This window comes from Psammomys obesus, unplaced genomic scaffold (assembly GCF_907164565.1).
Source record: "Psammomys obesus unplaced genomic scaffold, mPsaObe1.curated_primary_1811, whole genome shotgun sequence".
Classification (NCBI taxonomy): Eukaryota; Metazoa; Chordata; class Mammalia; order Rodentia; family Muridae; genus Psammomys; species Psammomys obesus.
Genome location: NW_026595981.1, coordinates 3,930,690 through 3,943,881, shown reverse-complemented (window position 1 = coordinate 3,943,881; position 13,192 = coordinate 3,930,690). Strand labels below are relative to the sequence as shown.

At 47.1% G+C, this 13,192-nt stretch overlaps 1 protein-coding gene across 2 annotated transcripts in view; it reads left to right on the top strand.

Annotated features, from left to right (window-relative positions):
* Supt6h (SPT6 homolog, histone chaperone and transcription elongation factor) overlaps positions 1-13,088 on the top strand; it is a 43,361-nt gene extending 30,273 nt beyond the window's left edge. For both annotated transcript variants that reach the window (XM_055619847.1, XM_055619848.1), the window contains 13 exons: positions 250-457; positions 1,069-1,216; positions 2,773-2,915; positions 4,331-4,471; positions 6,787-6,982; positions 7,341-7,579; positions 8,019-8,132; positions 8,306-8,430; positions 10,661-10,773; positions 11,014-11,091; positions 11,176-11,342; positions 11,915-12,102; positions 12,326-13,088. In XM_055619847.1, coding sequence (XP_055475822.1) covers positions 250-457; positions 1,069-1,216; positions 2,773-2,915; positions 4,331-4,471; positions 6,787-6,982; positions 7,341-7,579; positions 8,019-8,132; positions 8,306-8,430; positions 10,661-10,773; positions 11,014-11,091; positions 11,176-11,342; positions 11,915-12,102; positions 12,326-12,512 — 2,047 coding nt within the window. In that variant the 3' untranslated portion in view covers positions 12,513-13,088. The remainder of the gene's footprint in view (positions 1-249; positions 458-1,068; positions 1,217-2,772; positions 2,916-4,330; positions 4,472-6,786; positions 6,983-7,340; positions 7,580-8,018; positions 8,133-8,305; positions 8,431-10,660; positions 10,774-11,013; positions 11,092-11,175; positions 11,343-11,914; positions 12,103-12,325) is intronic.
* Positions 13,089-13,192: the final 104 nt, after the last annotated feature.

The window sequence follows — 13,192 nt, the reverse complement described above, 5'->3', positions numbered from 1 at the left end:
TCATTTACTTCAAAAAATGAGATCACATGGTTCATAGTGTTTTGCAGTGCATTTTTCACGTATCAATATATCATGGCCATCTCCCCATGTCAGCAAGCATAAATTTACTTCATTCTTTTTAATGGCTGTGTAGTATTCCATCATATGGAGTGCCCTGGTTTACCCAGCCAGTTCCACATTGGTGGACATTTGGGTTCTTAATTGAAACTCCTGGTTTTATATCTTGCTCCAATTTTGCCTTTCCTGCAGCACTGACTCATACATTGAAGTCCTTGATGGCTCTCGAGTCCACCCTGAAACATATGAGTGGGCTAGGAAGATGGCAGTGGACGCCTTGGAATACGATGAGTCTGCAGAGGATGCCAATCCTGCAGGAGCCCTTGAGGAGATCTTGGAAAACCCAGAGCGACTGAAGGATCTAGATCTTGATGCTTTTGCAGAGGAACTAGAAAGACAGGTAGGTGACTGTCAGCCCTGGCAGGCAAGAGATTACCCAAAGCAGCTGTGTGGGAGGAAACTTGGGCAGCAGACATCCACAAAAACCATGATGCTGTTGTATTAGAGCTTGATCCTCTCCCTGCCCATAATGTTTTAGGTTCTGAAGGAAGCTTTTAGCTACTCATTAGTAAACCAGGAAAAGTGTCAGATCCAATGACCTTATGGTGAGGAGCAGGATAGAGGGAGCCCTTATTCCTCCTTTCTAGTAGCAGAGCTTTGCTTTGTCTCCTTTATGTATGGGGTTTCCTAAATCATGTTCTTTACAGAAAAGTATCCCATGGGTGATTTCAAAATCTCCTTTATTTGAGGTAGGAGCAGTAGCACACACCTGTAATAAATAATCCCAGTTACTCAGGAAGTTAAGGCAGGGAAATCACACATTCAGAGGCAACTTGGACAACATAGACACCATTGAGGGAGAAGGTGAGAGAGGAAGAAGTGAAAGAGAATTTCCTTTAGTAAATGCAGACAGTAAAGAAAAGCAATGGCTGCTGCCTCCTGTCAACTAAAATTCCCAGTGAGTCAGGCTGAGGGCTGCAAGGCTTTTCCTGATGGGGACCTTCTCCCCAGGGCTATGGTGACAAGCACATCACATTGTATGACATTCGAGCAGAGCTCAGTTGTCGGTATAAGGACCTTCGGACAGCCTACCGCTCTCCTAACACAGAGGAAATCTTCAATATGTTAACCAAAGAGACACCAGAGACGTTCTACATTGGTAAGTTATGAGGTTGTGTTTATACTCTGGAATGCTATTTGGGGGACTGAGGGTGTTTACTGCGTGCACATAAACTGCAAAGTGATTCCTATGGAATTATGACAGGTTTGCAGGGCATGGTGGCACAAGCCTTTAATCCCAACACCTGGGAGGCAGACGTAGGTAGATCTCTGAGTTGGAGGCCAGACTGGGTCTACAGATCAAGGTCTGAGACAGCCAGGGTCACACAGAGAAAGCCTTTGAAAAACAAAGACAGTTTACACATCAGGTGAGGAAGACCAAGAGCTCTTTTGTCCTAGTTTGCTTTCTTGTTGCTGTGATGAAACACTGGCCAGAAGCGACTTTTGAGGAGGAGAAAGGGCTTATTACATCATACAAGTTAGTTTGAGGGAAACCAGGCAAGGAGCTCAGAAGAGACTGGAATAGACACCATGGAGGAATGCTGCTTGCTGTTACTGGCTTGCTGTCGGGTTCATGTTCAGCTACCTTTCTTACACTTTCCAGGACTATTTGCCCAGGGTGGCACTGCCCAGTAGGATCAATTAGCAGACTTAAAAAACAAACAAACAAACAAAAACCCTATATATATGTCCCTAAAGACATAGCCAGATGCCAGTCTAATTGAGTTAATTCCTCATTTGAAGTTTCTTCTCTTTGTCTCTAGTTTGTGTCAAGTTGACAAAATTAACCAGGACTGCTCTTGAAAAAGAATATAGGGGCCTGGAGAGGTGGCTCAGTGGTTAAGAGCACTGACTGTTCTTCCAAAGGTCCTGACTTCAATTCCCAGCAACCATATGGTGGCTCACAACCATCTATAGTGAGATCTGGTGCCCCCTTCTGGCCTGCTGGCACACATGAATGCAGAATACTGTATAAATAATAAATAAATAAATCTGGAAGGAAGAAAGGAAAGAGTGAATGAATGTAGATAGGGCCTAGACAGGAAGTCAAAATTGAGGTTATATTGTGCATGCCTCTTGGTACAGACCTGTAATCTCACCGACTTGGGAGACAGGAAGATTGTAAATTTTTTTCCAAGACAGGGTTTCTCTATGTAGTCCTGGCTGTCCTGGACTCACTTTGTAAATCAGGCTGGCCTCAAACTCAGCTGTCTGCCTGCCTCTGCCCTCCCAAGTGCTGGGATTACAGATATACATTGCCACCACAGCCAGCTGAGAATATAGTAAATTTGAGGACAACCCAAGCTACAGAGTGAATTCACAGTAGCTTGGTGAAAAAAAAGGTCTCAAAATAAAAAGTAAAAGAAAGACTCAGGGTGTAACTCATTGTTGGAGTACTTCCCTAGTATTTTGCAAGGCCCTGAGTTCAATCCCCAACACCCCAAAATACAAATAAAGCTCTACTTCCAGCTTGCTTTGAGATCTTTATGAAATTGTCTCACAGGCGTCATTTCCCTGGTACTAAATCCAGGGAAGGTCTCTGTCCTTTAGGATGAGGAAGAAGTCAGCAAAGATGCCATAAGACAGCTGTTGTCAGCAAAGGGTAGTAGGAAGGAATCAGCTCTCCATTCTGTTAACCTGCTTTCTTTTTCACAGGAAAGCTCATCATCTGTAATGTTACTGGTATTGCTCACAGACGTCCACAGGGTGAGAGCTATGACCAGGCCATCCGAAATGATGAGACAGGGTTATGGCAGTGCCCCTTCTGCCAACAGGACAACTTCCCTGAGCTCAGTGAGGTACGTTCTGCAGGGTCACTCTACTGAGCCGCTCGGCTGGAAAGTCTGCCGAGGGGAGAGAGAGAGACAGGTGCATGGTGGGGGGGGGGGGGGGGTTCGACATGAAATCCCTGCAGGAGCTACAGAAGTACCTGTGCACTCCACTCCATTCTGCTTAAGTCACTGTAGCCATGAACTGTTGTCCCTACAGCAAGTCAGGATATGAGAATATCCATTTTCACCTACAGCCACTGATGTCCTTACTTGTTTGAAGGCATGTGTAAGCTCTGTATGATTTTTTTTTTTTACATTATTTCCACTCTAATTTTCCCTTTATTCTTCTAGACATGTATGTGCCTGCCTGCCTGACCTTTTCTCCATCCCCAGGGACAAGGGCTCATTATGTACCCCAGGCTGTCCTGGAACTCATAATGTAGACCAGGCTGGCCTTGAACTAATAGAGATATGTCTAGCTCTGCCTCCTTAGTGCTGAGATTAATGGCATGCACTGTCTTGCCTGACTATCCCGTTTTTGTTTTGTTTTTAATTTTAATTAATGTGCATTGGTGTTTTGCCTTCATGTATGTCTGTGTGAGGGTGTCAGAGCTCCTGGAACTGGAATTACAACAGTTGTGAGCTGCCATAATGGTGCTGGGAGTTGAACCCAAGTCCTTTGAAGACTAGCCAGTGCTCTTAACTACTGAGCCATCTTTCCAGCCCATATCATTTTTTTTTTCTAAAGCCACCTAGCATTTTCTGTTTTTTCACTTATTAGGCCTATTGTAGCAAATTCCTGCATAGATAACTATGGCAGAATAAAAGGGGCCATGGTGGGGTTGGAAAGTCAGTTAAGCGTAAGAGGTTTGTCTAATGGTCTTTAGTGCCAAGCGTCAAATCAAGAAGCTCTAGATGTTAACGCTCTCCCTTGGTGGATAGCATATTGTGTTTCCAGACCAGTGCCAAGTGGTACAGTAAATTACAGCAGCCTTGGATACTCCTTCTTTGGTTTGTGTGTGTTTGGTTTGTGTGTGTACACACCATAGTGTATAGGAGACTAGAAATACCTTGTGGGTTCCCTTCTCCTACCATGTGTATCCCAGGGATGAAACTTGTGGCAAGAGCCTTTCCCCACTGAGTCATCTTCCTGGCTCCCTGGCTATTTTTACTTTTTTTTTTTTTTTAAGACATATTCACTTTCTTTTAGGTGTGAATATCTTGTCTATATGTGTCTATGCACACCATGCAGTGTACTTGGTGCCCTCAGAGGTCAGAAGAGGGCATTGACCTTTTGTGGATTCTGGGAATTGAACCCAGGTTCTCATAAGAACAATAAATACTCTTAACCACTGAGCCATCTCTGCAAACCCTCTGCTTACTCTTTTGCTGAACACATGAGCTCCCGAATCTTAACAGTCAGTTTCCTCTCTCTTCTTCAGGTCTGGAACCACTTTGACAGTGGTTCATGTCCTGGCCAGGCCATTGGTGTGAAAACACGACTAGACAACGGTGTCACTGGCTTCATCCCTACCAAATTCCTCAGTGACAAGGTGGTGAAGCGACCAGAGGAACGAGTGAAGGTAGGTGGGTGCCAGCCTAAGGAGCAGTGCACTTGGCAGCTGCCCTAGTCGGGCTTTCCAACTCTGAGCCACCCACAGGAGTTAGGCTCTGTTCCCAGTGACTGCTGCTGGTGAGAGGAGGGGAGGATTTATAACTGGAAGAAGCGGGTGAGAGCATCTGAATGAGTAGTGGCTTTTGTCTACTGCCTTTGTAAAGCAGTTTCTGCTGGTTCCCAGCCCTTTGGGACAGGATTTCTTACTGTGTGGGAAGCTGTCATTTCTGCACATGGCAGGAAGTGAGGTCCAACATCACAAACAAGAGACCTCTGCCTGCTTTCCCCGTTGGGCAGTGTTGCTCAGGAGATTTCAAAGGCTGTGTGGCATAGCTCAGTACATAGACTACCTCTGGGCTTCACTTCTGAACAGGGCCACATAGGAGGCCTGGCAGCCAAAAGAGGCTGGCAGTAAATCTTCCAGGTCCTTTCTATCCTGTCATTTCCTCCTGTCATTTGGGCTCCAGATGAACACTCAATGAGTGTGTGTCCACATGTTGTGGGGGAGAGAGGGTGTCAGAGAGTTCTTTTTCAGAGTTGATTCTCTCTACCTAGGGTTATCGGCTTGGGCTGGGGGGGGGGGTTGTTTTGTAGTCCTAGCTGTAACTTGCTATGTAGAGCATATAAAGGTTCACCTACCTCTGTTTCCCAAGTGCTGGGGTTAAAGGCATACACTGCTCTATCCAGTTCTGTCTCAGTTTTGATGATACACTTCATCTGACTTTTTATGTGGGTTCCAAGGATCAAATTCCATTCTCTGGGTACTGGAGAAATGCCTCAGTGGTTAAGAACACTGGGTGCTCAAACTGGCTGTTCTGAATTCAGTTCCCAGCACCCACGTGGCAGCCTTCAACTATCTATAGCTGTAGTTTCATGGAACCCTATGCCTTCTTGTGATGTGCAGATGTATACATGCAGACAAAACACTCTTTAAAAAAAAAAATAATAATAATAATAATAATAAATCTTAAAAAAAAAAAAAAAAACTCAGATCTCCAGGCTTGCACTATGTTGTCTCTAATCCTTCAACTTTATGAGAAGAAAATACTTTCTTTGTTTTCAAAGGTAGAGTCTCTTGTAACCTAACCTAGCCTTACACTCAGTATGAAGTAACTGAGGATGACCTTGAACTTCTGATCTCCCTACCTCTACCTTCTAAGTGCTAAAATTACCAGATATATGCCATACCTCTTTGTATGTAGTAATTGGGCCACCTCTCCAGCTGTTGCCTGTTTGCTGCTAGAGAAATCTAAATGCCTCAGGATCACCCAATCAGTGCTATGGCTGGGTCCAGATTTTCCTGGTACTCTGTGTCTTAGTTACTGTTCAGTTGCTATGAAGAGACACCATGACAAAGACAACTTATAAGAGAAAATGTTTAATTGGAGGCTTACTTATAATTTTAGGTTAGTCCATGATCATCATGGTGGGAAGCAAACAGTCATGGTTCTAGAGCAGTAGCTGAGTTTCTACATCCTGGTCTATAGGCAGTAGGCAAAGGACACTGTGCCTGGCCTGGGCTTTTGAAGCTTCAAGCCAATCCCCACAGCATACCTCCTTCAACAAGGCCATCTCCCCAATTCTTCCAAGCAGTTCACCAACTGAAGACTAAGCATGTAAACATATGAGCCTGTGGGGTCCGTTTTCACTCGACCACACACTTTGTATGAGTCTGGGAGAGCGGTGGGTGTAGGGTTCAGAAAGATAATGTTGGGTTTTGGGTTTGTTTGTTTGTTTGTTTTTTGTTTTGAGACAGGGTCTCTTGTGTAGCCCTGGCTTTCCTGGAACTTACTCTGTAGATAGACGAGCTGGCTTAGAACTCAAGTGATCCACCTGCCTCTGCCTCTCTGCCTCTGCTTCCCAAGTGCTGGTATACACTACCACTACCGCCGGGGGGGGGGAGACATTCTTAATAATGAAGGCAGGCTTTTCAACAGGATTTAAACAGAATGCCTTCAGCCAACATTTTCAGGGAAGGGCTAAGTCAGGAAAGATGCCAAAAACAGCTGTTACCTTGCTTCTTTTCAGAAAAGGACATGAACTTAAGATAAAAATGTGGGAGGAGTACCTGTTATGATACTCCAGTTTTCCAGCTAAGAGTAGGAAGCATTGGTACAGGATACACTACCCACCCCCAAACTCCTACTCTGCCATTTGGTGGCTGGCTTTGGGCAAGTCCTCTATCTGGACTTTGCTGTTTTTGTTTTTTTTTTTTTTATGTGAAGTAAAGCCTTGGGCTAGATAGTTTTTGTCCCTTCCAGCTCACATGTTATGTGGATCTAGGTGGGGATGACCGTTCACTGCCGTATCATGAAGATTGATATTGAAAAGTTCAGTGCAGACCTGACCTGCCGGACTTCAGACCTCATGGACAGGAACAATGAGTGGAAACTGCCCAAGGACACCTACTATGATTTTGATGCAGAAGCCGCAGACCACAAGCAGGAAGAAGACATGAAACGAAAGCAGCAGCGGACCAGTGAGTGCCTAGCAGAAGGCCTTGCCCCTGAATACAGCTTATACCCAGGGACCTGGGCTGCAGACTTAGTGTGCATTGGTGCCAGAGGGTGGGTGTCCAGTTTCAGACACTGAGGCCTACAGGCATGAAAGGCAGGCATGAACGGGACTGGAAGTGAGGCCTCCTAGCATACATTCTGCTAAACTTCATTTCTTTTAACAGCCTAAGAACTGAGGCTAAAACCACATTCACATCAGAGAATCCAAGCCCAGAAGGTGTGACAGTGTCTGAGTCCAGTGGAGGGTCATGAGCTATCCCTGACTGTTCTGTTGCTACCAGTTCCTAACCTGTCACTTGGTCTCTCTCCTGACCTCTTCAGCATACATCAAGCGAGTGATTGCACACCCATCTTTCCATAACATAAATTTCAAGCAAGCAGAAAAGATGATGGAGACCATGGATCAAGGGGATGTTATCATTCGACCCAGCAGCAAGGGTGAAAACCACTTGACAGTGACCTGGAAAGTCAGCGATGGCATCTACCAGCATGTGGATGTGCGAGAGGAGGGCAAGGAAAATGCCTTCAGCCTGGGAGCCACTCTGTGGATCAACAGTGAGGTGGGTGCCACGCCTAAACACATCCTTGTATTTGCTTTCACTTGACAGTAACTTGTACACATACGTGTTTTTGTTATGCGGAGCAACAAGGTGAGGTAGCTTTATTTTCCCTGTCTTTCAAATTTTAAAATTGCCTCAAGAAAATTCTTGACGAAGGGGAGAAAATCGCATCTATGAGGTCTCTTATTTATCTTCAGAAAGGAGAAATCTGAAGTTCCCTGTTCTGAAATAGGAGGGGAGCATTACAGTTAGTTCATAAGGATTTTATGCTAGAGCCAGTGTCTGGGAGTTAATCAAACCAGTAGATAGTTGAGGGAACTTTTCATTGGGAGGTTCAACAGGATCAGGATGTCAGCCCTTACTGTCTTGTCTCATCAGGGTGGGTTTGATAGTCTTAGGTCAGACTGTGACACATGAGGCCTTAATGTTCTTCCTACAGGAATTTGAAGACTTGGATGAGATTGTGGCCCGCTATGTCCAACCCATGGCTTCCTTTGCTCGAGATCTGCTAAACCACAAGTATTACCAGGACTGTAGTGGTGGGGACCGAAAGGTGAGCCTGAGGCCTTGGACACCTTCCAGGCTCTCAAGGGTGGACACTTTCCATTGAGTGCTGGGGACTCAGTGGTGAAGGAATCGTGTGTGTGTGTGTGTGTGTGTGTGTGTGGCAGACGTTGTGTACCAAGCATGCTACCATCCCACCCTGTCCCCTCTTTCTACCCCCAGAAATTAGAGGAGTTGCTCATCAAAACTAAGAAGGAGAAGCCCACCTTCATCCCTTACTTCATCTGTGCCTGCAAGGAACTGCCTGGCAAGTTCCTCCTGGGATACCAGCCCCGGGGTAAACCCAGGTGAGCACTGGTGCAGAGATGCCGCTCCTCGGGGTGCACACATGCCTCTCTGGTGGTTGGAGGTAGGAAAGAGGGTCGTGTTGCATGCATGTCCAGGCTGTGGCCCAACACGGAAGCATGGGCTTCATGACAATTTTTTTGTGGTTTGGTTTTGCTTCTTTTTTTTTTTTTTCTTTTCCTTATGTAAGTTGATTGTGTTGTTTGCCAGCAAGAACTTTTGTAAATGGGTGTTGTGTCACAGTGTCAGAGGGTGGACATTCCTGGTAGAGATAAAAGCAAAGAATTGCCTAGAAACGTGCCTTCATCAACACTAGAAGAGTCCCCTTCCCTACCTCTCCCAGGCACTGCAGTGGTGGGAGAAGACAAAGGTATCATACTGGCCCAGCCTTTCTGCTCGTTCTTCCACCTTTCCAGAATTATCAGCACATGGTGGCTCTCTTGTGCCCTCCTGCGTGGTGGGTGAGGTGGAGGTGTCTCCTACTCTGTTCCCTTCCATGTTTGATTGGCAGGCTGCTTTTTCTGAGGCATTTATTCCTTTTCCTGTACTCTTCTAGCTCACCCTGAGCCTGCAGCAGTGGCCAGTTTCCTTAGGATGTTTCGCTTAGGTCGGTTGCACAGTTCAATGATCATGCCTGCCTTCCCTGCCGTGGCACCAGCGATTCTCCCCTTGCAGAAAAGTACACATGTGTGCTCTCTCTCTGTACTGGCTACATGTGATGCATAGCTTGGACCATTGGATGGGACTCAGGGGACTTGGACCACACATGGCACCTGAAACATCATACTCCTGATGTTCCTTTCCTGCCACATCAGTGCCTTCCAGAGATTGGTAGCCAGGGCCCTGGAAATGTCTCTTGAAGATTACCTGAGGAGGTGGGAACCTGAAACAATAGGTTAAACACTGTGTTTTCCCGAAGAAGGGAGCACTGACTCCCCAACATGCATCCCTGTGTGGAGATTTAAGAAGCAAGTTTTGGCTGAGTATAGGGAAGACTTCACTGTGCTTAGCACTGTCTCTCCGCTGTTTTTGGCTCTCCTTGAATGAGCACAGCACTGTGTTAAATGGTGATTGCTCTGTGTACTTGCTCCATGATTCCTTGTGACTGCCCTTGGGGCTTAGAGACTGTTGTGCTTGGTGCAGTCACACAGGTGCAGAATTCACAGAACTTACTTACCTAAAACTAGAACCAGGTAGGAAGCTAAGGCCCATCCTCTTAGCCACTCTGCTGCTCTCAGAATATTGAATGAAGGCAGGCTAACTACCTCCTAGACTGCCAAAGAATTCTTTCTGCCATCTGGAGCTGCCCAGGGAGGCCTCTTCCTACCTGGTGTCCTATAACCTTGGTCTCATTATCATCTGCAGCACTCTGTCTTCAGTGAAGGCATCCCATCTCCAGTCTGCCTCTAGCAGGCTTCCTCTGGCAGCCTGTGCTCAGCACACAAGGCCACGGCCTCCTTAGCCTTGACTGTGCTCTGTCATCTGCATCCCCATGTCCTCTCCTCCTCCAGCACTCATTATGGCTAATGTACATGGTTTATATTTATTTGGTCATTTTCTCACAGTGGCCCCAAGTGTGTCTTACTTGAGGTTGCTATTGCTGTGATGAAACATCATGACCAAAGCAACCTGGAGAAGAAAGGGTTCATTTGGCTTAGACTTTTGAATCATAATTCATCATTAAAGAAGGTCAGAATAGGAACTGAAGCAGGATAGAAACCTGGAGGCAAGAGCTGATTCAGAAGCCACAGAGGAATGCAGCTTCCTGGCTTGCTCCTCACGGCTTGTTCAGTCTGCTTTCTTCTATTATAGAACTCAGGACCACCAGCCCAGGGGTGGCCCCACCCCACTAATTAAAAGAAATGTCCTTCAGGCTTGGCTACAGCCTGGTCGTCTTCTTTTTTTTTTTTTTTTTTTTTAAGTAGTTTTTCTTTTCTTTAAGATTTATTTATTTATTTATTTTTATAGTATTCTGCCTGCATGTACACCTGAATGCCAGAAGAGGACACCAGATTTCATTATAGATGGTTGGGAGCCACCATGTGGTTGCTGGGAATTGAACTCTGGAAGAGCAGACAGTGCTCTGAACCTCTGAGCCATCTCTCCAGCCCTGGTCTTATTTTCTCATTTGAGGTTCCCTCCTTTCTGATGACTGTAGTTTCTGTCAAGTTGACATAAAACTACCAGTACATAGCCGTCAGTATCTAATACTTGTTACTTATAAAATCTCAGGATAGAATATGTGACAGTGACTCCTGAAGGATTCCGGTACCGGGGCCAGATCTTCCCAACTGTGAATGGACTCTTCAGGTGGTTTAAGGATCACTATCAGGATCCTGTACCAGGTAAGCTGTGCTGTTCCCTGACTTTAATCTGTGCTGAGGACACAGGTCCTGTCTTAGTAGGTGACGTTGGTAATCATCTTAGCTGCCTCACCGCTGGTCCAGCCTCTTAGCAGTAGGGAGGTTCTCCATCCACTGGCCTGTGCAACTTCTCCCCCCTCTTTTTCGTCTTCAGACTCTTGAACTAGGAAGCCAAAAGTAATTTTCTTGAGAAACATAACTGACTGCGTTTATTTCTTACAGGTATCACTCCCAGTAGCAGCAGCAGGACACGAACCCCTGCTTCTATCAATGCTACTCCAGCTAACATCAATCTTGCAGGTAGTGTGCTTGGGGCTGAGACTTTTTAGGGCAGCAGGGAACTAAAGAGATTCAAACCACTGACATTGACATCTGTGTTAACAGATCTGACACGAGCTGTGAATGCCTTGCCTCAGAACATGACTTCGCAGATGTTCAGTGCCATTGCTGCTGTAACAGGCCAAGGACAGAACCCAAATGCTACCCCAGCCCAGTGGGCATCCAGCCAGTATGGCTACGGTGGCAGTGGAGGAGGCAGCAGCGCCTACCATGTATGTGTTTTCAGAAGGAGAGGGAGCACCTCTATACAGACCCAGATCCTACAGATACCTCTGGCCATGCCCATCACCAGGAGCATCATATGCTTGAGCCTAGGAACCATCTGTATCAGATGTTCCTTAATCACCAGCACATTTGACAGGGGAGGGAATAAGAAAGGGCCTGGCATCCAGGTGGTGGCTCTTTAATCCCAGCACTTGGGAGGCAGAGTCAAGCAGATCTCTTGAGTTTGAGGCCAGCCTGGGCTATAGAGTGAGTTCCAGAACAGCCAGGGCTACACAGAGAAAACTGTCTCGAAAAACCAAAAAAGGTGGAGGTTGGGGGACAGCCTTTACACAGAGCCCTGTGGGATATTTGGAACCCTCAAGCCACGTAGGGTGTTGAAGATTGGTGGGTAACTGTATGCTAGTGCTATATTCCCTAGTTCCCTCTACTGTACATACTGCTTCCAGGTGTGTCAGCTGGAAAGAGCTGTTCAGAGTCAGCTCTCACGGCTTAGCAGAGGCTCACAGTGAAGGGAAGCACATCCACAACATAACCTGTTTCTCTGTTCGCCCCTCTTCAGGTGTTCCCAACACCAGCCCAGCAGCCAGTGGCCACACCACTAATGACCCCCAGCTACTCCTACACAACCCCGAGCCAGCCCATTACCACCCCACAGTACCACCAGCTCCAGGCCAGCACTACCCCACAGTCTACCCAGGCCCAGCCCCAGCCTTCCTCCAGCTCCCGACAGCGGCAACAGCAGCCAAAGTAAGTACATGGCTAGTGGCATAGCACAGGCAGGTTACTGGTAGGAGCAGGTAGTCTGTATAATGTTCCCGTGGGCATTGGCTTCTGGGGAAGAATGAAAGAGTGACAGGAGGGCTGTTTCCTTTCTGTGAGGATGATCTCTCACCAGTAACTGCTGGGAAGGCTTCCTTCTCCCAAATCCCAGAAGAATCCTCGTCTCTAAGGCTCTTCCTTTCTGTTCTAGGTCCAACAGCCATGCAGCCATCGATTGGGGCAAAATGGCTGAGCAGTGGCTACAGGAGAAAGAGGCAGAACGACGGAAACAGAAACAGCGGCTGACCCCTCGACCTTCTCCCAGCCCCATGATTGAAAGCACCCCCATGTCCATTGCTGGCGATGCGACCCCACTCCTGGATGAGATGGATCGGTAGGGGCCCTGTTCATCGGACTCTGGTTACCTGAGGCTCCGAGAGGCCTGGCCACCCACAGCCTCACTCCCTGCCCCTCTTTTTTTGTCCATAAAGTGGCGTGAAATGACATTCTCTTTAGTGGTCAGCCTGGATGGGTGGCAGGATGGATGGCCTTGTGAGCTGGTGTGTTCAAGCAGCAGTTCTCCCGCTCCAGATCTGTGCCAGCCACCTCTCCTGGGAGCAGGCTTGGAGAGGAATGTAGCAGAAGGGAGGAGAATGGAAGCGGAGCAGTCTGTAACCTTCCTGTCGCCATTTTGAGTTTCTGCCCTCACCTGACAGGCTGTAATGAGGCATGAAGTTCATCTGTACATGTCCCCAGCCCTTGTGGGGAGACCAATGCTATTTATTCAGTTTGAGGCAGGAGGGAGAGGAGGGAAAGTGTTTCTGGCCTGACCTCAATAGCTTGGTGGCTGTCAAAGCAGGACTGTGGGGGACATAAGGAGCAGTGCTGACCTGCCTACCCTAGCCTGCCTACCCTCATCCACCTGTTGCCACCTGGTTCCCGCCTGTCATTTGAATAAACAGTGTTTCTACAGAGCACTTGCCAAGGCCTCTCTCCAGCTCCATGCTCTGAGTCTGGAACTCCAAAAACTTCCTCTCATTATCCACCAGAGAGGCCAGGATTCAGATTGCCTGGGCTC